Source organism: Phocoena sinus, chromosome 7 (assembly GCF_008692025.1).
Source record: "Phocoena sinus isolate mPhoSin1 chromosome 7, mPhoSin1.pri, whole genome shotgun sequence".
NCBI lineage: Eukaryota > Metazoa > Chordata > Mammalia > Artiodactyla > Phocoenidae > Phocoena > Phocoena sinus.
The window spans coordinates 9239305-9265410 of NC_045769.1; the positions used below are offsets into that span (position 1 = coordinate 9239305).

Here is a 26106-nt window from a genome sequence, read left to right on the forward strand (position 1 = left end):
CCTCTTATTTGTAAAAAAGCTCTAGCCTGCTAGGCCTTCCCTGCGTTCCAAAGAGCAAATTTAATCAGAGAACTGAGAAAATGCAGAAAGAAAGGAAAGCAGTCAAGCAAGTCAAAAACAATAATGGCTTAGCCATAAAACAAAGTCAAGGACCTTCCGTTCTTCATCAAGGGCTATAGACAATTTCCCAAGCCATATCCATGAGTTGTTTTGCAGATACTAAAACCCCCACCAGGTGGAAGAAGTTAACTGCATGCTGACCACCAGCATGTAGACCCCAGACGAGTTGGAACCAGAAGGTTGATGACTGAGATTCCCCAAACTTCATCCTATTACGTCACCATCAACCAATCAGAGAATTGTGCGTGAGCTGACCACACACCCTGAGACCCCCTCCCTCACACTGTCTTTAAAAACCCTTCCCCGAAAGCTATCAGAATTGGGGTCTTTTAAGCATGAGCTGCCTGTTCTCCTTGCGTGGTACCCTGCAATAAACACTGCACTTTCCTTCACCACAACCCGGTTGTCAGTAGATTGGCTTTGCTGCTCAAGTGGACCCAAGTTTGGCTTGGTAACAATTTTGTCACGCAGGATATTAAAAAGATGTGCAGTCAAGAGTAAAGACCTCATAAAAGGTGGTCATTATTACTGTTTCCTCAAGGAGGTCCTTAAGTGAATCTGGCCATTATTTGACCGCAAGCATAGCAATGAAAAATACAATGACCGCTGGTGCGTTTTGGTGGCGCGGCTTTGACTCGTGCCGAGACATTAGCAGCACCCACCACTGCTGCTGCACCATCAGTGCAAACCTCAATACAGCTGCTCCAGGATCAACCACGAGAGTGAATCAAGTTATTCAGGATTTTGAATGGTTCAGCACCCCTTGTGTTTGCTTCCAAGCATTCACATAAAAGATCTTTGTCTAGTTGGTGTGATACTAGATGATCACAAGCAAAACAGCGAGTCCAGCCACATCTATTGATTTGTCCATTTGTGAGACAGAAGTACGATTCTGCAGAGAAGATATTAACTCAGCCTTCCCGTTTGCAGCTAAATCTTTGATCTGACAAGCTACTGTATCATTACAAAGTGGCGCTGCTGTAATTTCTTCTGCGGACTCTCCAGCCAGCCAGCATTCAGCAGTGTCAGCTGTAAGGCTTACATGACTTTCTCTGGGTGCCAGAGGCACTTCCTGTGATGAAGTACCCTGCACAGTCACCTACCCTGCAGGGTACTTCAATGGCTTTGCCTCTCTGCGTTGAAAAGCTATAACAATCAATTTTTGGCTTTTAATGAACTCATCACATTTACATTTAAAATATTCAATTCCTCTTTCTTTAGACTCTGAATGATGTCTCTTAAAATGATGCCACAACTCAGAAGGTACCAAAAAGGTAAAATTTTAACATGATAAAGCCGTGGAATAGATAGCTTTTGAGTCATATTTTGTTTCATATTTACACTTTTTTAGTAGATTTCTGATTCATCTTTTTCTTCATGTTTAGGCTTAGATGGTGCAGCTGTGTGAGCTAAGAAAGCGAGATTTCTAATCTCCCTTTTTTAAAGCTAATGAGCCATCAGCGTCTAAGAAAGGGAAACTGAGTCAGGGCAGAGAGCAGATCACTGGCAATGCATTAAAGATGCTACAGATGAACTGTGTGGACTTCTGACGATGAAAACAGAGAGAGTCGGGCCAAAGGTCTCAAATTGGCACTGGGTAGCCTCTTCCATTGTCAGGTGAAGTGGAAAGAGGTGCGAGTTCCTTGGGAAGGCCTGGTCCCCAGTGGAGGAAAGTATCAGGAAGAAGAGAGGACTGAGTTTGGGAAGGTCCCAGTGAGCCATGTTCCACTCTGTTATTCAGTCCTTTCCCCGGTTTTCCCTAAGAGCATGTAAGGGCCTTGAAGAAGAATATATTTATTAGTATTTAAATAAGTTTACAATATTTATTTATAGAAAAATGGGTAATAACTTAGTTCATTAAAAGCTTGGAACATTCTCTGGCCAACTAAATTAGTATCGTCTCTCATAGTACACTCAAGGTCCTCCCCTTTATAATTTCAAATATGACCTTGGGCAAATTCCATCACCTTTTCAAGTTGCACTGGCCAAACGTGGTTTTGGCTCTGAAAGGAGAGGTGGTGTGGCGTTTGTGGTTAAGAACATAGACTCAGTAGGCATAGAGTTGAATCTCAGCTTTACCACTTATTAGTCATAAAACCTTTGGAAAATTAACTTGCCCTTCCTGAGAATAATTTAGGCTTTGCCGGCCATACAGTCTATATTGTGGCTATCTAACTCTGTCACTGTGTCATAAACCGTGGCACAATAAAACTTCATATACAGAAACAGGTGGCTGGTTAGATTAGATGTATGCCGTAGTTTATAGACCCCTTGTCTATAAGACAGAAATATCATCACTTACCTTCAAGGGTTGCCGTAAGAATTAAATCAGTTATTACCTGTTTATTTCTTGGTAACCAATAGACAATCAATGGAAGTTGCTATTATTATTATTGTTCCTAAGGTTATTCCAATTCAGTCCGTGACCATGATCTATGGCTCTCAGACTTTCTGGATGGGCAGAACAGATTTCCCAATGGAAAATAGCTTTTCTGAATGAAGATCTCTGTTTGAGGGAACATGATAAGCAGGAAACAGCAAGTCCTTCGTAGCTCCCATCCCTGAGGGTTCCATGTTGCCAGGGCAAAAGAATGCTATCCCAGTGTGCGGACGATCTCATTTCAAAACAATAAACATGTAAAGCTAAGATGTTAATTTTACTTTGTAAAATGACCTGCTACGTAATAGAATGCTTTTAACTGCAGGTGCACACCTTTCTTTAGTATGGTGGTAGCCTGTCTGTTTAACATCCAACCAAAGGCATCCATTTCAAGTGGAAGCCAACTGTTCAGAGTGGAAAAGCTTGGATTCTCTCTCACACTGTATCATATCACAACACAAACTGAAGATAGAGGTCATTACACTAAAGCTCAGAGCAAAAAACTATGCTGCACAGATGTTTTATGTAAGGTCCTTTGATATTATTCTTTAGCAGCTGGGCAGTTGGTTTGGGTAATAAATGAGGGCTGATGACCATCTTGTACACAAGCAGCTCAGAAAACAGCAACAAGTGGTAACTAGTGATTTGACCGGACCCCTGCTTCCCACCCCTCCCCCAAATATAATCACAGCCTAAATTCTTGGCCCTACTCAATAAAACAAAACATTGTGGATTCCATATAATCGAGGTTTAATGCATGTACTATGCCAACCTGTTCAGGAAAAAAAGCAGCAATAGAAGTTGACATTGAGTATAATATATTTATTTTTTAGTTTATAAATTAAATATTCACATTTGCTATTGTTAATAAATTGTTCTTGGACTTCCCTGGTGGCACAGTGGTTAAGAATCCGCCTGCCAATGCGGACTCAAGCCCTGGTCCAGGAAGATCCCACATGCCATGGAGCAACTAATCTCACGTGCCACAGCTACTGAGCCTGCACTCTAGAGCCTGTGAGCCACAACTACTGGGCCCGCGTGCCACAACTACTGAAGCCCGTGCGCCTAGAGCCCGTGCTCCGCAACAAGAGAAACCACCGCAATGGGAAGCCCGTGCACCGCAAGGAAGAGTAGCCCCCGCTCGCCTCCACTAGAGAAAGCCCGCGCGCAGCAATGAAGACCCAACGCAGCCAAAAATAAGTAAATAAATGAATTAATTTAAAAAAATAATAGATTGTTCTTATAACACTAAATATATAAATCATCAGAAAGTATCAGTATTTTACTTTTACAATTACAATGGTGAATGAGAGACGAGTAGAAACGCTTTTGAGTGAAGAGATGAGAAAAGGCAAAAGTATAAAATGCTGTGACATTTTACTCTGAAATATGTCACGAACGAAGCAGATTTATCTGTCCACATGAAAGCTGTCAACAGAGGCAGAGGCAAACCATCATCGCCTCCCTATTGAGGCGGGAGAGAGAGGCAAAATGAGGGTGCTGGTGCCACGCAGGATTTTAGGTTGACGATACTGCTCCTATTTTAGTAGGAGTAATTATAATAAGGCACTCAAATTTTGAGGACAAATAATTATTGAAATAATCTAATAACCTATGTTATTTAACTATTACTTTACAGTAGCCAACATATTAACAACTCATTTTTAATTATTTAGCTTTTAGCATCTGTATTTATCTTTTATATAGATAGTAAGTTTTCAAATGGCCATATATGTGTTCTTACTGATTCATGTTGAATCTAGATTATTATACACGCCCATAAGCTTTCAGAACTCAGTTGGTAAAACATTACACGTGAAATTTTTTAAGCTGTTGGCATTTTGCATCGATGTTACAAATGGGTTGTAATTTGGTATCTACGCAGTTATGCTGTGCGCACACACGGCTGCCGTATACACGTGGTATTAACCTGTCACTGAAAACCTGGCCCGGAGTGAAGTCTGTAACTTCCGGGCGAAACGAGGCAGCGGGAGCCGCACAGAAGCACGGGCCCTCCGCCTGCCTGCCAGCCACCAGACACAACTTTGACAGGCTCTTCTTCTGCCAGGAAGGAGACTGCGTTTGATTTCACAGATGTCCCTGGAAATCCAAGACTGAGTGTTAAGGGTGTGTGGATGGGGGTTAAAGTCTGATCCGATATGAATCCAGGTTTAGTAAAACAGAAAAGAAGGAATCTGTCATTAAGCTATGGCTATGGAGCTGTTCCAGGAGGAGTGAGTGGGGGAGGACAGCCTGAGTCCCCTTCTTCCCCACCATTTGGGAGATTCCAGGGCATCACAGGAAGTTCCTCTAGCGGGAGGCAAGCGCGGGGTTGGAAGGGCATTATTTTTCTATGTAGCGAAGTGGAGATTGCAGGCAGGAAGAGTTCATAAGGTGATGGGAGGTTGAGAGCTACTTTGCTCCGTAGCCTAAAAGGAGTCACGAGACTATTCGCTGCTGTGAGCGCCTTGTCTGGGTACTTAATTGCCATGAGAAAGTAGGAAGAAAACAATTGTTAAATAACCCATCTCAGGGAGGTAGAATTTTCTCCCCTAAAACTGTACCACTTTTGCCCCTCTGCCAACTTAAGAGAATACAAAATGTACTTGGGTTTTCACTCAGTTACCCACAGCCTGTGTTTTTAAAATTCCCTGTTATACTCACATGTGGAATCTAAAAAACACAACAAACTGGTGAATATAACCAAAAAAGAAGCAGACTCACAGATCTAGAGAACAAACTAGTGGTTACCAGTGGGGAGGGGGAGAGGGAGGGGCAATTCAGGGGTGGGGAAGAAAGAGGTACAAACTATCAGGTATAAGATAGGCTCAAGGATGTATTGTACAACACAGGGAATATAGCCAATATTTTGTAATAACTGTAAGTGGAAAGTAACCTTTAAAAATTGTATAAAAATTTTTATACAATAACATTTTATATAAAATTTTTATAAAATAAAAATCAAACACCCTCCCCCCAAAAAATCCCTGTTATAATAGCAGTAACTGTCCACATTTCTTTGGGGAAGCCGCACGTCTCTTAGAAATATTTATGGGTTTATTTGACAATGTAAAGTCCTGGGAAGTTGGACTCTGCACGAGGTCTGCAAGCAGAATGTCTAGAATTCTCTCCAGCCATGTCCCAGGGCCAGGTCAGAGGCTGTTCACGTGGGGGGATGGAGCCTGGCATCCCGGGTCCCGAGGGTGGGGGACCTGAATACCATCTTAGCGGAGCAGAGTCAGGAAGGCAGCTGCACTCAGCAGGAGTGTCTCCCGCTGCCCCTGTCCCCTCACAGTTCCCTATGGGGACACACAGCCACCTACTCACAGATGGATTCAGATGACAGACACCAGGAAAAAATTCAAAAGCCGTGTTCCCCTTTCCAACGCCTAGATAAAATACATACGTAATAAAAACCTGCTAATAATCATTTATTGTTTGTTACCATACAGCAGAAGCCTCTTTTCTTATGGGTGGCAGGGCATGGGCGCCTCCTGTCCTGCTGCCCCTGTGCTGGGGCCATGAGCTGACCCTCCCTGTGGCAGGGACCGTGGTTCAGGCAAAGCCCAGCAGAGGCGGTGTGCTGCATTTGTGTGCAAGTACTCTATGGCTCCTTGAATCAACAAAACCTTAGTTCTTAATCAAAGGCAGCAGAAGAGGTTTGGACACAGATGGAAAACACAGCCGTGCCTCAACTCTCCTGCAGGTAGGAATGTGTGACCCTAGAGCTCACTGCTCCTCCGGCTTCCTTGTTGTTGTATCCTCTTGCGGAGGTGCCGCTGGAGCTGCAGCTTGCTGGTGAAGAACATCTGTCTCCAGCCCATATCCTGAGCCAGGGCTCTCATGTCTGGGGTGATGTGGTCACAGGCAGACTGGACGATCTGCTCCCACAGTTTGCCTGACGTGCACAACTGTGGGTGGAAAAAGTCAGAGGTGGGTGACAGTATACATGGGTTAAGGAAAAGTTCACTCACTCACAACATCACTATCCAACCCCTGCTGCCTGTGAGACACTGGAGGAAACACCACGGGTGCACAAAGATGTACCAGACACAGTTCTGACTCCAGAAACTTCCTCTTTGAGGAGAGGCAAGTGCACAAGTATCTAAAGGATGAAGCAATATTCGATTAACGGAATAAATCAAGTCCTGATCTCATTTAAGATGCAAAATTTGAAAAAGGATACATGTATATGTATAACTGAGTCACTTTGGTGTACACCCGAAACGAACACAACATAATCAACTATACTACAATATAAAATAAAAAGTTTTAAAAAAAAGATGCAAAATGTGACACAGTTATAAACAGTACACATACAACGTGATATGGTTAAGTTTACATACGCAACATTATGTGGTGAATTTCCAGCTAGCCACATAACAGGCTGATAATGGTGTGGTCAACCGATCTTCGCCGAGGGCTGCAGCAGTTTCTCGAGGAGAAGCGTTGCTAACTCCTGCTCGGCGTCATGTTAAACCCTTGCTTGAATCACCTCTCCCCGGGCTGTACAGCGGACACCGTAGGTCACTGCGGGCTACTCAGTAGCGAACCGCATTGAAGCGGACAAGCAGCCCTCGGAGACTGCCAACCAGCACACCTAAAATTTACACATTCCTGGTGCCAGGGTCCCGTCCTCATGTTTTATTCGGAGTCCTTTGCATGCATGACATCACACCATGCAACAGAGTGGCCTACAAGATGCAGTCGCTCCCCAGGCCTGCCAGACACATGGCAAAGGGAGCCGTTCTCTGGGAATAATCTTCCCAGGGATGTTCTTCTGCAGTCTGGGCCTTTACCTGAGGGCCATGAAGTTAAGGACAGACAAGACCCCTCTGGCCCAATATCTGCACAAGACCACTTTGCCCTCCCTCCAAGTTCAAAGCTGCCAGAGTTCAGCTTCCATTTACCCAAGATTTCCTACTAGGACTTTTTCAATCGTCACCATCATTTACGGCAACTATGTTCATCAGTCTCCCGCTACTTTTTTTGGCCGCACTGCTGGGCATGTGGGATCTTAGTTCTCCAGCCAGGGATCTAACCCACATCCCCGGCAGTGGAAGCGTGGAGTCTTAACCACTGGACCACCAGGGAAGTCCCATCAGTCTTCTGCTACTAAGCACTCTTTACAGGAGATTTCCTAATCCCTTGCTTCCATGCCCCCAAATCTTTCCTAAAGTTAAAGCTTCCATTACATTTATTATTTCCGACCTTAGCGATAGCCGTGATTTTTTGGTACCTGTATGCAAGACTAGGAACATTTAAAGGTGCTTGGATATTTGACACTGCATAGTGATAACTCCGGTAATATGAAACGTACTCAAAGAAGGGTCTCACGTGGGCCCCAGAACACTTCCTGGCTCCATCCTTCCTGTGCCAATTGTGCGCTCAGGGAAGTTCATCACCAACCTGATTCTCCCGTCACATGTGAAAATCCAGCAGCGGAAAGAATAGGCATGACAGAGGATCATTAAGGAGCCCACAGTTCCTTTAAACTGGTGGGGGGCGGGGAGCGGCACAGAGCTCGTGGGCTGAGGCTCCTGCTTCCTGCTCAGACCCTCCCAGACACGGCCCCCTGGAGCAACTCACAAAGACTCCTCTTACAAGGAGGCAAAGAAACACAAGAAGCAGATGGGCCGCTGGAAGGTCAATAATGGTGGGAAACAAGATTATCTATGGATAATGATCTGTGCAGACCCTGTGCCTGTGAAAAATAAAGAGAGTTGATCTGACTGACAAAAATTAGGTTGAACTAATTATTTCACTATTTAAAATTAGAGGGCAACTTTAACACTTAAATAGGAGAAGCAGACAGGCGTGGTAAAGTCCCTCCAACTCCAGAATACTGAATCCAGTTGGGCTCTATTTAGAAAGGCTGGGGGGGTTCTGCAGAAAAGGCCTACACTCACTAATCATTCTTCCTTTCCTTAGAATTTGTTTTAGTTTCGTGTACAGCCTTTAGCCCTCAGCAGTCTAGACACAGCAAATTAGAAGGCTGGTTGATGCCATCAGAGGCAGAGTAGTGAAAGCAGAGAACGACGGGTTGTGAGACTAACAATAAGGGAAGAAATAGAAAAGAGAAATACAAACTAAAGTGACTACAGTTTGGTCCATTTAGTGTGGAGATAAGCTGCCCCACAATTTTCAATAGCCTATTCATTCCTCCATTCATCCATCCATCCAAACTGTATGGAACGCCTACGGTACTGGACAGGGCCCCTTGTTTCAGACCACAGAACATATTCTATGTTGTTTAAGCTGAGAGGGATTCAGTCCAGGCAATAGGAAGCTCACAGAATATCTAGTAAAACCAGAGGGGAACGTTCAATGCTCTACAGCCAGGAATAACAGCAGCTAGATGTATAAAATAGATAATTAATGATTAAAAATAATTCTACTACAAATACCCTTGTTACATATATGTTTATTAACACATGATTTTCTTTAAAGTACATTCTTAAAAATTTAACTTTTCAAAAGAATTGAATATATACCGTTAAAGTATCCTGTAGAAAGTGTTTACTGACTTATAATTCCTAGAGTAGTGTAAACAGAGCATCACCATGCAAAATAAATCCTTAGACTTAGTTGGCTATAAAGGTGTCTTCTTTTAATTTACATTTCTTTGTTTACTTATGAGATTGCTTTGTCGAACTTTGTTGATTTCTGTATTTCCTCTTTTTTTTTTTTTTTTTTTTGCTGTGCGCGGGCCTCTCACTGTTGTGGCCTCTCCCGTTGTGGAGCACAGGCTCCGGACGCACAAGCCCAGCGGCCATGGCTCACGGGCCCAGCCGCTCCGCGGCATGTGGGATCCTCCCGGACCGGGGCACGAACCCGTGTCCCCTGCATCGGCAGGCGGACTCTCAACCACTGCGCCACCAGGGAAGCCCCTGTATTTCCTCTTTTGCTAATTGTTCATAATCTCTGTTCATTTTTGTATTATGGTATTATTAGTCTTTTACTTACCAATTTATAATAATTCTGCAAAGTTAATCATATGTTGCTTATTTTCTTTCTAAAGTTTGGGTTATTACTTTTTTTTTTTTTGGTAACATCTTTATTGGAGTATAATTGCTTTACAATGGTGTGTTAGTTTCTGCTTTACAACAAAATGAATCAGTTATATATATACATATGTTTCCATATCTCTTCCCTCTTGCGTCTCCCTCCCTCCCACCCTCCCTATCCCACCCCTCCAGGCGGTCAAGGGTTATTACTTTTACATGTGCAAATTAAAATTTTTTAAAATTTTGTTTACGGGGATAGAATCAAATCTAATAGTCTTTTTCAAAATTAATTAATTAATTAATTTATATTTTTGGCTGCGTTGGGTCTTCATTGCTGCGTGCAGGCTTTCTCTAGTTGCAGCAAGCAGGGGCTACTCTTTGTTGCGGTGCACGGGCTTCTCATTGTAGTGGCTTCTCTTGTTGCAGAGCATGGGCTCTAGGCGTGTGGGCTTCAGGAGTTGTGGCACACGGGCTCAGTAGTTGTGGCTCGCGGGCTCTAAAGCGCAGGCTCAGTAGTTGGGACGCATGAGCTTAGTTGCTCCACGGCATGTGGGATCTTCCCGGACCAGGGCTCAAACCCGTACCCCCTGCACTGGCAGGTGGATTCTTAACCACTGCACCACGAGGGAAGCCCTAATAGTCTTTTATATATGGTTTCTGCCTTTGTTTATATGCCTATAAAGACTTTGTCTATTCCAAAAACATTTTTAAAAAATTAAAAAATATATAATAGATAACTAATGAGAACCTACTGTATAGCACAGGAACTCTCCTCAGTGCTCTGTGGTGACCTAAATGGGAAGGAAATCCAAAAGAGAGGGGATGTGTGTATACATGTAGCTGATTCACTTTGCTGTACAGCAGAAGCTAACACAACATTGTAAAGCAACTATACTCCAATAAAAATTAATTAAAAAAAAAAATCAGGGCTTCCCTGGTGACGCAGTGGTTGAGAGTCCGCCTGCCGATGCAGGGAACATAGGTTTGTGCCCCAGTCTGGGAAGATCCCACATGCCGCGGAGCGGCTGGGCCCGTGAGCCATGGTGGCTGAGCCTGCGCATCCGGAGCCTGTGCTCCGCAGCGGGAGAGGCCACAACAGTGAGAGGCCCACATACAGCAAAAAAAAAAAAAAAAAAATCAGCAGTCAGATTAAAAAACGAAACAAGAAACCCAGACTGTTCTAGTGGAAATCTCACTGCTTCTGCTCCCCAACACTCAGCACCTAAAGATGTGCTAACGCCTTGGACTGGACCCTAGAACCTCCCCTACAGGCCTCAGCGCCATGCTGGCAGGAAAAGCACGGAGGCTGCCCCACCTGGCTCACATCTTCCTTCCAAGACTCTTGCACGTGGGTCTACTTGACAGAGCCCAGGCTACGCCCAAGACACTACTTGCAAAGGCATCCATGAAATGTAGCTTTTATCTTTCTTACCTTCACAGCACACAAAGGCAACTCCATGTAGTGTGAGGGAGCCCAAATGGGCGTGAAGCCAGCCAGCCCACTGCATGTCTCCTCTGTCTGACCTCCTGGCTGTTCTTATCCATACAGACCCTTCTTCTCACACATACAGACCCTTCCTCTCACACGTAAACTTCCCAATGACGGCAGCAGCAATGCTCCACCTAATGCAAAGCAACTGCCCCTCATACGGTGACAATGCGTTTATTCTCTGCCTTCACCTCTACCCGACTCCCGCCAAATCCCAGCAGTCACTACAAACCTCTGGGTAGTGTTTGCTACCTCTAGTTAATCCCAGTTCATCTTTGTATCCTAGAATTATAAAGTTAACCAGTACCGACTTGCCCTGTATAAAATAATAGAAGAAAGGGAAAGAGGAAAATATTGGTTTACATATAAATGTACATATCGGGGCTTCCCTGGTGGTGCAGTGGTTAGGAATCCGTCTGCCAATGCAGGGGACACGGGGTCGAGCCCTGGTCCAGGAAGATACCACATGCTGTGGAGCAACTAAGCCCATGCGCCACAACTACTGAGCCTGTGGGCCACAACTACTGAAGCCCGCACGCCTAGAGCCCGTGCTCCGCAACAAGAGAAGCCACCGCAATGAGAAGCCTGCACACCGCAACGAAGGGTAGCCCCCGCTCGCCGCAACTAGAGAAAAGCCCGCGCGCAGCAACGAAGACCCAACGCAGCCAAAAATAAACAGATTTTTTAAACATGTACATATCACTGGGTGAGGAAGAAAATATAGGGAGCTACTATAGTCCTAGGTTCTGCAACTGGTCACAAGCAGGAGTTGTGTTTGTAATTTTCTCGTTCTACTACGCCTTCCACCATCCTTTTGTTCTCAGCCAGCACCTCAACTGGTCAAGCTGCTATACCTGCTGAGGTGATCCAAACCGTCTCCGGTTCCTGCTGGGTGTGAGTACTTCTTGATCTCTCAGGTAGAAGATGCTTTAGTCTTCTTTAAATAAGTTTTGCCATTGAACATGCCAGTATTAGAAGGCACTCACACAGGGAAATCCCTGGCTGTCTAGTGGTTAGGACTCTGTGCTTCCACCGCAGGGGCCAGGGGTTCCATCCCAGGGGATCCCTCCCTGCTTGGGGAACTAAGATCCTACAAGCTACGCAGTGCAGCCACCCCCAAAAAAAAGAAAAAGAAAAAAAAAGCACTTGCAGGGATGGTCCGGGTTCCAGAAATACTTCTCTGTAATTTCACTGTGAACAAGCAACTCTATTTTTCTCTAATAAACATGATTAATCACCAGAGCCAACACAGTAATGCCCATTTGGGGTTTGTTTTTTTTTTTGCCTGTTTGTTCAGTGGCATTAGGAGCCCCAGACAGCCTGGGAGCACTCTTCATTCTTTTAATTTCTAGTTCAATGGAGTCATTGTTGTTCTTTAGGCGAAACTATTCATTCTTTGACTATCAAGATCCCTAACCTACTAGAAGCCTAAGCTGTGGAGAAGGAAACAACACTTTTTCACATGGGTGACTATGTATGATTCTGAGAGATGATACTCCCACTTTCGTCCTTTGATTGTAGCTACAGAAGAAACAGGACCACATTCTGGCCAGTGACTGAGACCATATAATACATCCTGTAAGAACGCGCTCCAACGTTGTAAAGTGTTGTCCATTAGCTGATGAGGGATTAAGCACCTCCAAGAAGCCGTGAGGACAAGTATTTCTAGACAGTGGAGTATGCAAGCTAAGAGCAGGAAATCGTGTACTCATACCGTATTTATTTATGTCTACTTGTTTAATAAATGAATTTATTTCAGCAAAATAATCTGAAGCAATCTTGTATGGGCTACGATGATGGAAAAATAAGGTATTTGGTCAGTTTACACACAACGTTGCTGAAGGAGCATGGCGTGCCAGGAAAGCCGATCCATACCCAGAAGAGGTAACCCATCCAGGGAGGGTGAAAAGCGTCCAGTGTAACTGACCTACCACCTCGTTACTGACTGGACCGCCTGGAGCATGGCGCCTTCCTGGGGACTCAGCATTGCCTCTCCTGCGACAGTGGGCAGGTTAATCTTGAAAAGAAGAGACTCATGTGGTTGAGTCCGTGCACAATTTCCATCCTTGCCACCTGGGCATTTGGTTTATGAGCCCAGCTGGGGAAAGGAGCTGACTGACACCCATAGAGCAAACCACCTTATCATCTCATTACCGGAAGCATCCTCGGCACTGAGTGCTCTTTGGTGAGCAGTCACATGGGACACAAATATCTTGATTCTCTGGCTTATTCTGAAAAGTCCACCCAAATACCTCTTCCCCAAAACTCCTCATTAATCTCCAAATCTTGTTCTTTTCAAGACTTTGAGCATCTAGGCAAAACATTAGCCTTTGCCCCACAGAAATCCAAGAGCTGTTTCTCAATAGCAGAGCAGTTATCTGTAAAAGCATCCATGCCTTTACTCTAAAACCCTGGAGGTACGAGGTGTAATTTTCCTGATGACGCATGCCATAACTTTCAGCAAGGACCCAGATAGACCATGGCCGTCCAGGCCACAGACGCTCTGAGCACCATGAAATCTGCTGGATCACAAGGAGCCAGTGACTCAGCTGCTTACACGGCAAGCTGGGCCCCATTTAAAACTGGCAGCTTTATGGGCTATTTGGTAAATGAATCAGAGAAGCAAACTCAAATGTGCTGTATGTTACCTTAAAACTAAAAATATCCACAAAGAGCTGTGCTGTTTTCTTAGGACAGGAAGTTACAATAAGGCAATGGATTCTAGATAACGCATTGAGATGGCAGGCCTCTCAATTTTTTTTTTTTTTTTTTTTTTGCGGTACACGGGCCTCTCACTGCTGTGGCCTCTCCCGTTGCGTAGCACAGGCTCCGGACGCACAGGCTCAGTGGCCGTGGCTCACGGGCCCAGCCGCTCCGCGGCACGTGGGATCTTCCCGGACCGGGGCACGAACCCGTGTCCCCTGCATCGGCAGGTGGACTCTCAACCACTGTGCCACCAGGGAAGCCCCTTAAAGTATTTTTTTTTTTTTTTTTTTTACTGTACGCGGGCCTCTCACTGCTGTGGCCTCTCCCGTTGCGTACCACAGGCTCTGGACGCACAGGCTCAGTGGCCGTGGCTCACGGGCCCAGCCGCTCCGCGGCACGTGGGATCTTCCCGGACCGGGGCACGAACCCGCGTCCCCTGCATCGGCAGGCGGACTCCCAACCATTCCGCCAGCTCCCTGACATCTACGATCTCACCAAGGCATCCAAGGTATCTGCTACTCCTGCTTATCAGCATGATGTCACCAAAGACCAGCACGTAGGAAGGTGACAGGATCAATATCTCTGTGATATAAGTATGACTCAGCTGGAGAACTGACATAGTCCTGAGGCAAAATGATGAAAGTACGCTGCTAGTCCCATGAGGTGAAAGCAAATCTACTGTGGAGTTCTATCTAGAAAATCCAGGAAGATATGAGGATGGTGTGTAACAGGATGGTGGCCAGGCCGGAGGCAAGACAGAGTCAGATGATAGATATATTTTGAAGGTAGAGCTCATACCACTTGATAATGAATTAGATGAGAAGGAAGAGGAGAAAGAAGAATTAAGGATGAGTTTTTGGCTTGAGCAGCTGCGTGAATGTCGCCAAGGACAGAAAAATAAGACTGGGAGAATTAGAATTTGTAAATAAGTATGTGTGTGGGGAAATTCAGAGGTCTGGTTTGGATGTGTTAAATTTGAGATGTCTATACTGCTAGATCTAGGAGGAAGCATTGAGCATGCAATGAGATATAAAAGTTAGGAGTTCAAGAGGGCAACTAGGGCTGGAAACGTACGTTTGAAAATTAGCTGCATGTAAATAATATTTAAAGCTATCATCTCAGTGTGACTGTAGATAGAGAAAATGGCCCAAGGAAGTGCTCTAGGACATTCCAGCATTAAGCAGTCAGGGCATAAAGTTTTCAGCCAGGGAGACTGAGAAGAGCAAAGAAAACCTGGAGAATAATGAAATGTGTAAATGCTGCTGAAAAGTCAAATAAGATGAGAATTAAAAACTGACTGGTGGGACTTCCCTGGTGGTCCAGTGGTTAAAACTTCACCTTCCAATGCAGGGGGTGCAAGTTCGATGCCTGGTCAGGGAGCTAAGATCCCACATGCCTCGCAACCAAAACACCAAAACATAAAAAACAGAAGCAGGGCTTCCCTGGTGGCGCAGTGGTTGAGAGTCCGCCTGCTAATGCAGGGGACACGGGTTCGTGCCCCGGTCCAGGAAGATCCCACGTGCTGCGGAGCGGCTGGGTCCATGAGCCATGGCCGCTGAGCCTGCACGTCCGGAGCCTGCGGGAGAGGCCACACCAGTGAGAGGCCCGCATACCGCAAAAAAAAAAAAAACCGGAAGCAATGTTATAACAAATTCAATAAAGACTTTAAAAGTGGTCCACATCAAAAAAAAAATCTTTCAAAAAAAAAAAACTGGTGTATTTTACAAGGTGATGGACAATAGCAACCTCGACAAGAGGAGTTTCGGTGGCTTAGTGGGGATGGATGCCTGGCTAGAGTAAGTCCAAGAAAGAAGAGGAGAGGAAGTAGAAATAGCAAGTACAGAGAATGCTTGAGGAATTTTGCTTTAAGAGCAGAATGGGGAGTGAGGTCAAGGCAATTTTATTTTAAATGTATGTTTATGTGCTGATGGAAATGATCCAGTAGAGGGGTAAAATTAATGATGCAGTGATGCATGGTGAAGAGGGATAACTGCTGAGCCAAGTTGTTGAATAGGTGAGGGGAGTGAAATCCACAAGTGGAGGTGTGGCCATGGATGATAACAGGGAGAATTTATCACCTGCAACAGGAAGTAAAGCAGAATGAGGCACCAGCAGAACTGGTGAGTGGCCTAGGAGGCCATTCTCTTATGACTGCTTCTAGTTTCTCATTGAAATAAGACTCGACATCAGTTAAGAGTGAGGAAGAAGGTGGGACACAGAGACTTGGGGAGAGAGAAGAGGGTGCAAAATAGACATCTCAGAGGGTGAAAGAGAGAAAGAAACTCAGTTCTTTATAGGAGAAGTATTTTATAAGCATAGTGTAGTCTTTGGTTCTAAAGCCAGACACATATTCAGAAAACACAGTCCCAAGAAACACAGAAAAGAGGAGAAATGAAAAATTAAGGTCTCTTTTTTCTAGTATGGAAGATGTTAAAGCAGGTAACTGTATTTGAGAAAAAATACTATTATGATACTATCTTCATATATATGAATCTTAACGTACACACTGCTTTGTCCGGGATTTTCAGTTTGTGGCAGAGATCGTGACGCTAACCAAGTATTCCCTCTCTTCTCCCACATCTCCCTGTGCCACGCAGTTACGTGGGGCCGTGTAATTCGTTCTGGCCAAAGGACCATGAGTAGAAATGCTGTATCAAAACAGAGTGCATGAACCTCAGCTGTCTCTTCCCGGCCGCAGTGACTAAGGACACCACGTGCTTCAGATGGTTCAGTGGAGTCTCTAATAGCCTGAGTTACTGAAAGACATTGTGGAGCAGAGCCTCCTATCAGCCCACAATGAGTATGAATCATGAATGAAACAAACAGATATTATTGTCTTAAGCCACTGTTGTTTTAGGGTGGTTTGTGATCCCAAGTCACAATTTCTAACTTGGTCTATCCTAATATAGTTATTATGGAAAGCTTTTGAATTTTTCTAGTATTTGATATGTAATTGCAACTTAAGGATGACTACAACCTTTGAATCCTCCACAAGATAATGATGGGGTCCTTCTTGTAGTGCAACTCGTTCAGAATGAAATCACCTTTATGGAATTCCATCAGTGAAATGATAAGCTGGTATAGACTCAAGCCATCTTCTGACTTTATTCCTTCTGTTAGTTTAAATTTCATGGTTGCAAACTTGGTTCATTAGAAGTGACTCATAGGCTTCCCTGGTGGTGCAGTGGTTGAGAATCCACCTGCCCATGCAGGGGACATGGGTTCGAGCCCTGGGCCGGGAAGATCCCACATGCCATGGAGCAACTAAGGCCATGCGCCACAACTACTGAGCCTGCGCTCTAGAGCCCTGGAGCCCCAACTACCGAAGCCTGCACGCCTAGAGCCGTGCTCTGCAACAAGAGAAGCCACTGCAACGAGACGCCCGCGCACCGCAACGAAGAGCAGCCCCTGCTAGCCACAACTAGAGAAAACCCCGCGCGCAGCAACGAAGACCCAATGCAGCCAAAAATACATAAATAAATAAAAAAAAAAAAAAAGAAATGACTCATAGACAGATATTTAAAAGATATATGAAAAAGGAATCTGAGCTACCACAATTATATAGATAAGGATAATGAAGACTGTGACATGTCCTGAGGGGGCAGGACCTTTTCTGCCTTACTGCTCATGGGATGCTTCCATGTGGCCTGAGGAAGAAAATACTTTCATGGCTTTGAAAGTATCATTGTGGGACCTACCTGCTGTAGCTCCAGTCTACCTGAGGGAAAAACACATTCCCATACTTAACTCCATCTTATGAAAGACAGAACCTGTTCTTCAGGGACGAGCTGATTTGAACGCTGGCCCTGCCACTTAGTAATTAAGTCATCCTGGACATTCTACTTATTGCTCCGAGCCTGGTCTCCACATCTGATCTTGCATTTGGTCATCTGAGGAGGAGAATAAACTGATTCAAGCACACCAGCCATGGAGTAAGGCTGCCCGGGCACAGCACCTGCCTCTCCTGTGACAGTGGGCAGGTTAATCTTGAAAAGAAGAGACTCATGTGGTTGAGTCCGTGCACAATTTCCATCCTTGCCACCTGGGCATTTGGTTTATGAGCCCAGCTGGGGAAAGGAGCTGACTGACACCCATAGAGCAAACCACCTTATCATCTCATTACCGGAAGCATCCTCGGCACTGAGTGCTCTTTGGTGAGCACTGGCTGGCTCCACTGTTCATTATCTGTGTGCTTTACCTGAGCCTCTGTTCCCTCCTTGAAAATCAGGACAAGAGAGTCTCTACTCATCCATCTTATGGCACTGTTTGAGGATTGCACTGGATGACGTACATTCAGCGCTTAGCACGTAGTAGATATTCAATAAATGGAACTTATTATGATTATATGGAAATGACACTAAAGTTTTAGCGCTGTGAGGATTAGGAATAACATATATAAAGCACATGGAAAAGATGTAATCAACGGGCAGGAAGGGGAGACAGAATAGATGCTACCTCAGCCATTTCTGAGGAGACACCGGAAAGAAAGGCCCCATAGGCACTTAGCCACTGGGGGGCCAGTTCAGTTGCCATAGTTGGGAGTCTAGGGAGCACCCCCCAGTGCCAGGATTGGGACAACCCCGCCACCATGCGACAGCTGTCTAAAAGTGACCTCACTGTGCCCCTAACTGATGTCCCCCACTGTGGACCATCACTTCAGCCCACCAGGCCACACCCAGCTGCCCACTATCCACCCTGCCCACAATTCCAGACAGCCAAGCATCCCATTCCCACCACCCCTGGCCTGGCCTTGGCACTGTCCTACTTTGCTCCCACATGTTCTGACTTCTTTCTGGGGGAGGTGAAAAACATGTAAGTGTTATCTCTATTTCATGACACCATTGCACTCACTTTCGAGCAGAAAGCAGCCAGTGGTGGTTACTTTCATACCTCATGTTACTCTCAATGTATTCCAATAAGGGAAAAGAGTGAATTTCAGACAGAAATTAATAGTATCATCAAGCATAATCGTTTAAGATCCTTTCTGCGTAAATATCAAAAGCAAAAACTATTATATTCACATCATGAAGGTCACAGTGAAGCAGCAATGCTGCGCGTTCTGATGACGACAGCCCCCCAAACACTTTGATGCTAGGCAGGTCCTTCATTACCTTATCCCATCTTCAACAGTTCTTCAAGGTCCAGTTCCTCTACTCGGATTACAACATATTCTAAATATAAACAAGAGAGGAAAACTCTTAGAAAATATCTTAATATTAAAAAATAAAACAGGACTTCCCTGGTGGTCCAGTGTTAAGCCTCCATGCTCCCAGTGCAGGGGGCATGGGTTCGATCCGTTGTCGGGGAACTAAGATCCGGCGTGCCATGCCACACGGCCAAGAAAGCAATAAAATAAAATAAAATAATTAAAAATAAATAAATAAGTAAGTAAAAATAAAACAGATCTGAACCTCTTTTTAAAACTCTGAACTCGGGGCTTCCCTGGTGGCGCAGTGGTTGAGAGTCCGCCTGCCGATGCAGGGGACACGGGTTCGTGCCCCGGTCCGGGAGGATCCCACATGCCACGGAGCGGCTGGGCCCGTGAGCCATGGCCGCTGAGCCTGCGCGTCCGGAGCCTGTGCTCCGCAACAGGAGAGGCGCAGCAGTGAGAGGCCCGCATACCGCAAAAACAAAAAAACAAAACAACAACAACAAAAAAAACCCTCTGAACTCTGTAACACTAGTATAGGTGACTACCCCTTTCCCAGCACAATACATTTCAGGATATCAGTGTATCTTATACAACAGAGATTATGGAAGAAAATGATGAGGTTTTGGAGGAAAGGAAGGAATTCTTACAAGAGAGCTGAAATTTCCACCAGTGTAACTTCATTTATGACTTATTATATTTTACAGTAAAAATATTCAGTTTTGTTTTGTATTATAAGTTGGTTTACAAAATACCCCCATCTAGGACTCCCAAACCCTGGGTCTCTTTTGCTTGATAGATGCCAGGTTGCAAAACACAGAGTGCCCATCCTGACTATGGTTCCAGCTGCTTTGATCCAAACATAGCCAATCGTGGATTTAGCTCCCCCTGGAGGTGGTGCATGAACTCAACACACATAAACTACATTCAAGTTGAAAGGGGTCCTAGGGTTTATCTAGTTAAAAACTTTCCTTTTACAAACGTGGAAATTAAGGCTTGGAGGGGATAAGGGTGTGACTGCCCAAGGCTCATGGTGCAGAGCAGCTGAGCAAAGAACAGAACCCAGGTCTCTGGTCTCAAGCTGATTTAAACATCCACGCTGCCTGTACACAAGTGGAGTCGGAAAAACAACAGCCCCGCCCCCATCCCAAGCTTCCAGCCTTTCAGAGTCTCGTGAGATATTTTGTCTGTACAATTTTAATATCAAATGGTCAAATTCTTGGCCTGGACGCTTAGAATCGGGTTGCAAGACGATGCAGACGCTGGGTCCACCAAGACCTACCCAATCCGACTCGGGGCCTGGCCTGTTTTCACCTGCTCCCTGGGTGCCATACCTACATGGCCAGACTTGGGGATCACAGTCATAGGGAATTTGGGAACATAAGGAAAAATTTGTTTCTCTGTAGGCCAAAATGTGACAGAGGAGAGATTTTCTTCCTCCGGGGGCCTGTTCCTGAGTCACTACCGAGATGAATATGTTTGCTAGTCATGATCGTCCCTCCCCCATCTGGACCTCAGCATTCCCCAGGAAGGGTCTACACGGCAGCCTTACCCTAGTGAGCTCACTGCAAGCCCAGGGCTGGCCCTCAGTGTGACTTTCTGGTATACTATGACGTGGGACCCACCTTTCAGGGGTGTGCTTATATTAGCCAAGCTCCCAGAGGCTGCCTCTTTACCCTGAGAAATATAACCATCCACCCATGAGACCTTCAGATGCTCATCCCTGGAGGCTCCACGGCTTGGTCAACACGGAATCAGAGCAAGGGCTGGCAGCCAGATGGCCCTGATTGCTGGTGGCATTAAGTTTGATAAGTGGAAACTTCCATCCTTGGGTGTGGGCCAGCACCACAGGCTCTCCCAGGCTCAGGCCCCCGTCCACCCAGAGTCCCTACACCCTCTGTGTCTCTCATGTGTCTTTATGCTTCCAGGGCAGACCCACTTCTGCAAAGTCCAGTCTAGCCATAGTGTGGGGCGTTATTTACAAATAGCAGAGGGGAAACAACCTAAATGTCTATCAGTAAGGATCTAGTTTAAAAAATTATGATTTGTCCATATAATAACAACTTAGGGCACTTTTCTAAACTGAAGATTTATACGTACTGACATAAAAGAGTGTCTAAAATATGTTGTGAAGTGGGGAAAATACCGACAAAGAACAATATATAATATGCTACCATATGCTTTTTTTTTTTTTTTTTTTTTTGCGGTATGCGAGCCTCTCACTGCTGTGGCCTCTCCCATTGCGGAGCACAGGCTCTGGACGCGCAGGCCCAGCGGCCATGGCTCACGGGCCCAGCCGCTCCGCGGCATGTGGGATCTTCCCGGACCGGGGCACGAACCCGCGTCCCCTGCATCGGCAGGCGGACTCTCAACCACTGCGCCACCAGGAAAGCCCTACCATATGCTTTTTAAAAGGGTATATGTACATGTATATATGCTCACGCATCACACACACACTTATATGTGCACAGACTCTCTCTGGAAGGACATATGAGACACTGGTAATATAATTGCTGCTGGAGATGAGAATTAGAGGAATGAGGATCAAGAATGAGAGGGAGGGACTTCCCTGGTGGTCCAGTGGCTAAGACACCGTGCTCCCAATGCAGGGGGCCTGGATTTGATCCCTGGTCAGGGAACTAGATCCCACGTGCATGCTGCAACTAAGAGTTCGCGTGCTGCAACAACTAAAGATCCCGCACGCTGCAACTAAGACCCGGTGCAGCCAAAATAAATAAATAAATAATAATAATAAAAAGAATGGGAGGGAGAATTACTTTTTACTACACATTAAAAGACATATAATTTTTTTCAATTTTCAACCTGGTCATTGTAATGCAAATCGATTTTCTTTTTCAAAAATATAAACAAAATGGATATAGCACAAAGCCCAAATGAGAAGCGTTCAGGAGTTAAGAGTGATGGGTCACAAGGGAAGCCATTCCTCCGAAAGGGAACAGCATAAGCAAAGGCCAAGGGGCCCAGAGAACCCAGCACATGGGACAGCTGCACGCAGTCTACTTGGCTGGGGCTGGGGGCAGGAGCTGGGGCCAGGGCACCACGGCCTGAAGTGCCAGCTAAGACTTTGGATCTCATTCTGAAAATGATGGGACATCACTAAGTGTCACTGAGCAGGGCAGTGATACGACCAGAGTGCATTTTAGAAAGGCCACGCTCAGCCCGCATGGAAGAGCTACCAATGAAGCAGTGAAAGGGCAGCCATGAAGGGACCCGCCAGAGAATTCTGGAATCAGAGATGGGTCAGGACATGGAAGGCCTCTTGCCCTTTGGATGTGACAACCAAGAGGTTACTGTGAATGAGGCCAGAGATATTTAGGAGGCATGGAGAGAGGGGAAATGAGAGATGAAGGGTAAACTGACAAAAGGCCAGTGGCTCCCAGAATTTTGGATGGTGTAAGACCAGCAAAATTTTTAGATATCAAACAAAACAACAATTAAGAACCAAAATAAGACTGCTGAATTTTTAAATTTGCCAAGTAAGGATAATTTGTTAAAATTATCACATTTTAATACCACTGTTTTATAAAAGAAGGGACATTTTAAATCTCCCCCAAATAGGAAGGCCTAACCTCTGTTGAAGAATGGTCATTTAAATGGAATGAATTTAGCTTGATGACAGACTCTTCACATCACCCATACTGTTCCCATTTTATCACAGATTATAAAATCTCAGTAGGATGAATGGTGCTGGTTTGCTGAGTGTGAACTGCTATGTAAACCCTTATTTTCACAAACAGGGAAGGAAAGAGATTGAATAAGAATCGAGTTGAGAGTTTTTGTTCTTTGAAGGATGAGACCGATTTGAGAAAAGTCAATGTACCGAGAGGAAAAACCAATTGAAAGAGACCTTTAGAAATAGGCACTAAATGTAACGTAGTTTCCCAGATTGGATCCTGAAACACCAAAAGGATATTAGTGGAAAAACTGATGAAATACAGATCAAGTCTGTGGTTTAGTTAATATTATTGTAGCAACATTAACTGTTGAGTTTTGATAAAATGTCCCAGGTTGGGCTTCCCTGGTGGCGCAGTGGTTGAGAGTCCGCCTGCGGATGCAGGGGACGCGGGTTCGTGCCCCGGTCCGGGAGGATCCCACATGCCCCGGAGCGGCTGGGCCCGTGAGCCATGGCCGCTGAGCCTGCGCATCCGGAGCTTGTGCTCCGCAACGGGAGAGGCCACAACAGTGAGAGGCCTGCGTACCGCAAAAAAAAAAAAAATGTCCCAGGTTATGTAAGATGTCAGCATTAGGGGAAGCTAATTAGGGGAAGGGTATATGCAAACTCTCTGTATTATCTTTACAACACTTTTATAAATCTAAAATTATTTATAAATAAAAAGTAAAAAATACATAACAACAACCACACAGAAGAGAAAGGAGGTAAGTGACAACCTGAAATCCTTTGGGTTGGAACTTGGAGCTGGGTGGCAGGTGGCACTGGTCTTGAACAGGAAGGAAACCTCCCTCCCTGGGACCACAGGAAAACGTGGGACAGGGATACAATTAATTTGCTAATAAATGTGCCCCCAAAAGTTTGAAATAGAGGACTCTTCCTTAATAAAATAATTTAATAATTGAGGGGGCAAAACAGTAAATGAAAGTGATTTATAAATGAAGGGAAAAATATGTAAATGGAACATATAATATTCGGACTAACAACAAAAGTGAATGGTTAATATTACACAGAAAGAAAAAAGCAGCCTTGGATCATATTCCATCTTTGAATAATTCTGCTCTGCGAGGATTCTGAGGGCTGAAGCCAGCAACCTAGAAAAAGCCATACTTTAGAGTGCGGGGTAAATTATGGAGGCTATTTTCAAGATTGCGCTAACATAATGGCAGGGCATTGGGAGGGAGAGGAATAGAAAGTGGAAATGAGCAAAACCCGGAGGGAAGCCAGTTGCTCCAAGTAAGGAATCTACAAGTAAGGAATCAATTTCCCAAGACACTGCAGTGGCCGCCATTTCCTATGGAATCCTTCCATTTATTCTCAGGACAAACCCAGGCCCTGGCAGCAGCTTTTAATACATTCCCACTACTATATTTTAATCACTTAAAACTCTCCTTCAGTGATGATCATTTTGTAACATATAGAAATAGCAAATCATCATACTACGCACCTGGAACTAACAGAGTATTGTTGATCAATTACACATCAATTAAAAACCAAAAAGCCAAACAGCAAACAAACAAAAATCTTCCTTCATTTAAAGCGTGAATAATCAGCTTCTTAGCAGCAGCAAGTACAAAATCTTAACTTTAATACTTTTTTTAAAAGGGCAAAAAAAATACAGTACAATGATATACATAATACTTGGTTCTGGCCCTCCATTTTAGGGGGAAAAATCAAGTATACATGTTTTTTTACTCAAAAGGGGTATATTAAGTAATACAGATTGTAAACTTAAAATTAATATTTAAAAATCAAGGAGGGCTTCCCCGGTGGCGCAGTGGTTGAGAGTCCACCTGCCGATGCGGGGGACACGGGTTCGTGCCCCGGTCCAGGAAGATCCCACATGCCGTGGAGAGGCTTGGGCCCGTGAGCCACGGCCGCTGAGCCTGCGCGTCCGGAGCCTGTGCTCCGCAACGGCAAAGGCCGTAACAGTGAGAGGCCCGTGTACCAAAAAAAAAAAAAAAAAAAATCAAGGAATTTTTTTGCATTACTGTGAAAAAAATGTTGACTTTTTAGATAATAAGATTATGATCTGAATCATCTTGGGAGATGCTGCAGGTTCTTGTATAAATGGACGTTGCCCTGGTGAGACAGGCTGGGACCTGGGACCCCTTGCTGGAGCTGGGACCCTTTGCTACAGTGCTGCAATGCTTACACCTGGACACACCTCTCCTTGAGCAACCCAATACAAAGCAACGGTGTGGGACTAAAAATAACTGCATGCATGTGCAGCTGGGACAAATTGTGGACAAAAAATACAAAGAGGGCTTCCCTGGTGGTGCAGCGGTTGAGAGTCCGCCTGCCGACGCAGGGGACACGGGTTCGTGCCCCGGTCCGGGAGGGTCCCACATGCCGTGGAGCGGCTGGGCCCGTGAGCCATGGCCGCTGAGCCTGCACGTCCAGAGCCTGTGCTCCACAACGGGAGAGGCCACAGCAGTGAGAGGCCCGTGTACCGCAAAAAAAAAAAAAAAAAAAAAAAAAAAAAATACAAAGAGACCAAAAAAAACCCAACTGCCACTTTTGAAGGGCCTGGAGCAAAACCAGGGTACTGCGCATGCCCCCTGCACACAACACTACCTAAGGGGTGGGCAAAACACCTAAGCCACTCCTCCAGCCCAACCCCTGGACACACCCCTACCCTCACCCCATGTAAGGAACAAACTTGCCCCCCACTCAGGGAGCAAGCAAAGGAGGGAAACTGTTGTTTGTTCTGCTACCCCCTGCTGCAGCAGGGGCCCCAATAAAGCCTTGACTGAATTTCTTGTCTGGCCTCTAGTCAATTTCTATTGATGGGGGAAGGCCAAGACCTTCTACCTTGTACCCCTGTACCTTCCACCAAGTCTTTGTACCTTGTCCACACTTCCCTTGTTGAATTGCTCACACTACCTGGTTAGTAACACCAGTACATCACAGCTAAATACTGAGTTAGGGTTCTTCAGTTGCAAGCAACAAACTCCAACTCTGATTAACTTAAGCCAAAAAGGATTAAACGGAAGGACAGTATGTGTGTGTTTAGGACACAACAGGGCTCTAGAATTGAAGGAATAGCTGAAGGGGCAGGAACCAAGGCACCTTCCAGGATCTAGGAGAGGAACTAATAATAGTTGCATCAAGGCCCTAACATTGGTTGAAATCAGCACTAACTGTGTTTTCCAGTCCTGTGTCCTTCTGCTGAGGATTCAAAGTGAGAGAATCTATTTGGTGAGTTTGGGGCATGGGGAAAAACAGGGCACTACAACTAACAGTGCCTCAGAATCACCCATAGTGGGAGATAGGTAATTCGGAAAAGGGCTTTTACTGGAAGAAATGGAAATGGCTGGGGAGTAATCACCTCCTTCCTTCTTCTTTTATGCCATCATGCCTCTGCCTGAGTTACTGCCTGGACTTGGAATGCCCCTTTGACCTGGAATGCCCCTAGCTAGCCAGGCCACCTGATGAACTCCTATTTTCCCCCCAAAACACAGAAAAAATAACCCACTTCTGTGAAGCCAGGCAGAGCAAATCACCTTGTACTGTCTTAGTACCTTGTTCACACTTCCCTTGGTCAATTGCTCACACTACATT

The 26106-nt window shown here is 45.2% G+C and overlaps 1 protein-coding gene across 1 annotated transcript in view; it reads right to left on the bottom strand.

Moving 5' to 3' along the window:
* Positions 1–5914: 5914 nt before the first annotated feature.
* The window catches only part of FBXO36 (F-box protein 36), a 109736-nt gene continuing 89544 nt past the window's right edge, over positions 5915–26106 (bottom strand). The window contains exon 4 of the mRNA XM_032637856.1: positions 5915–6411. Within this exon, the coding sequence (XP_032493747.1) occupies positions 6223–6411 (189 nt within the window). The 3' untranslated portion in view covers positions 5915–6222. The remainder of the gene's footprint in view (positions 6412–26106) is intronic.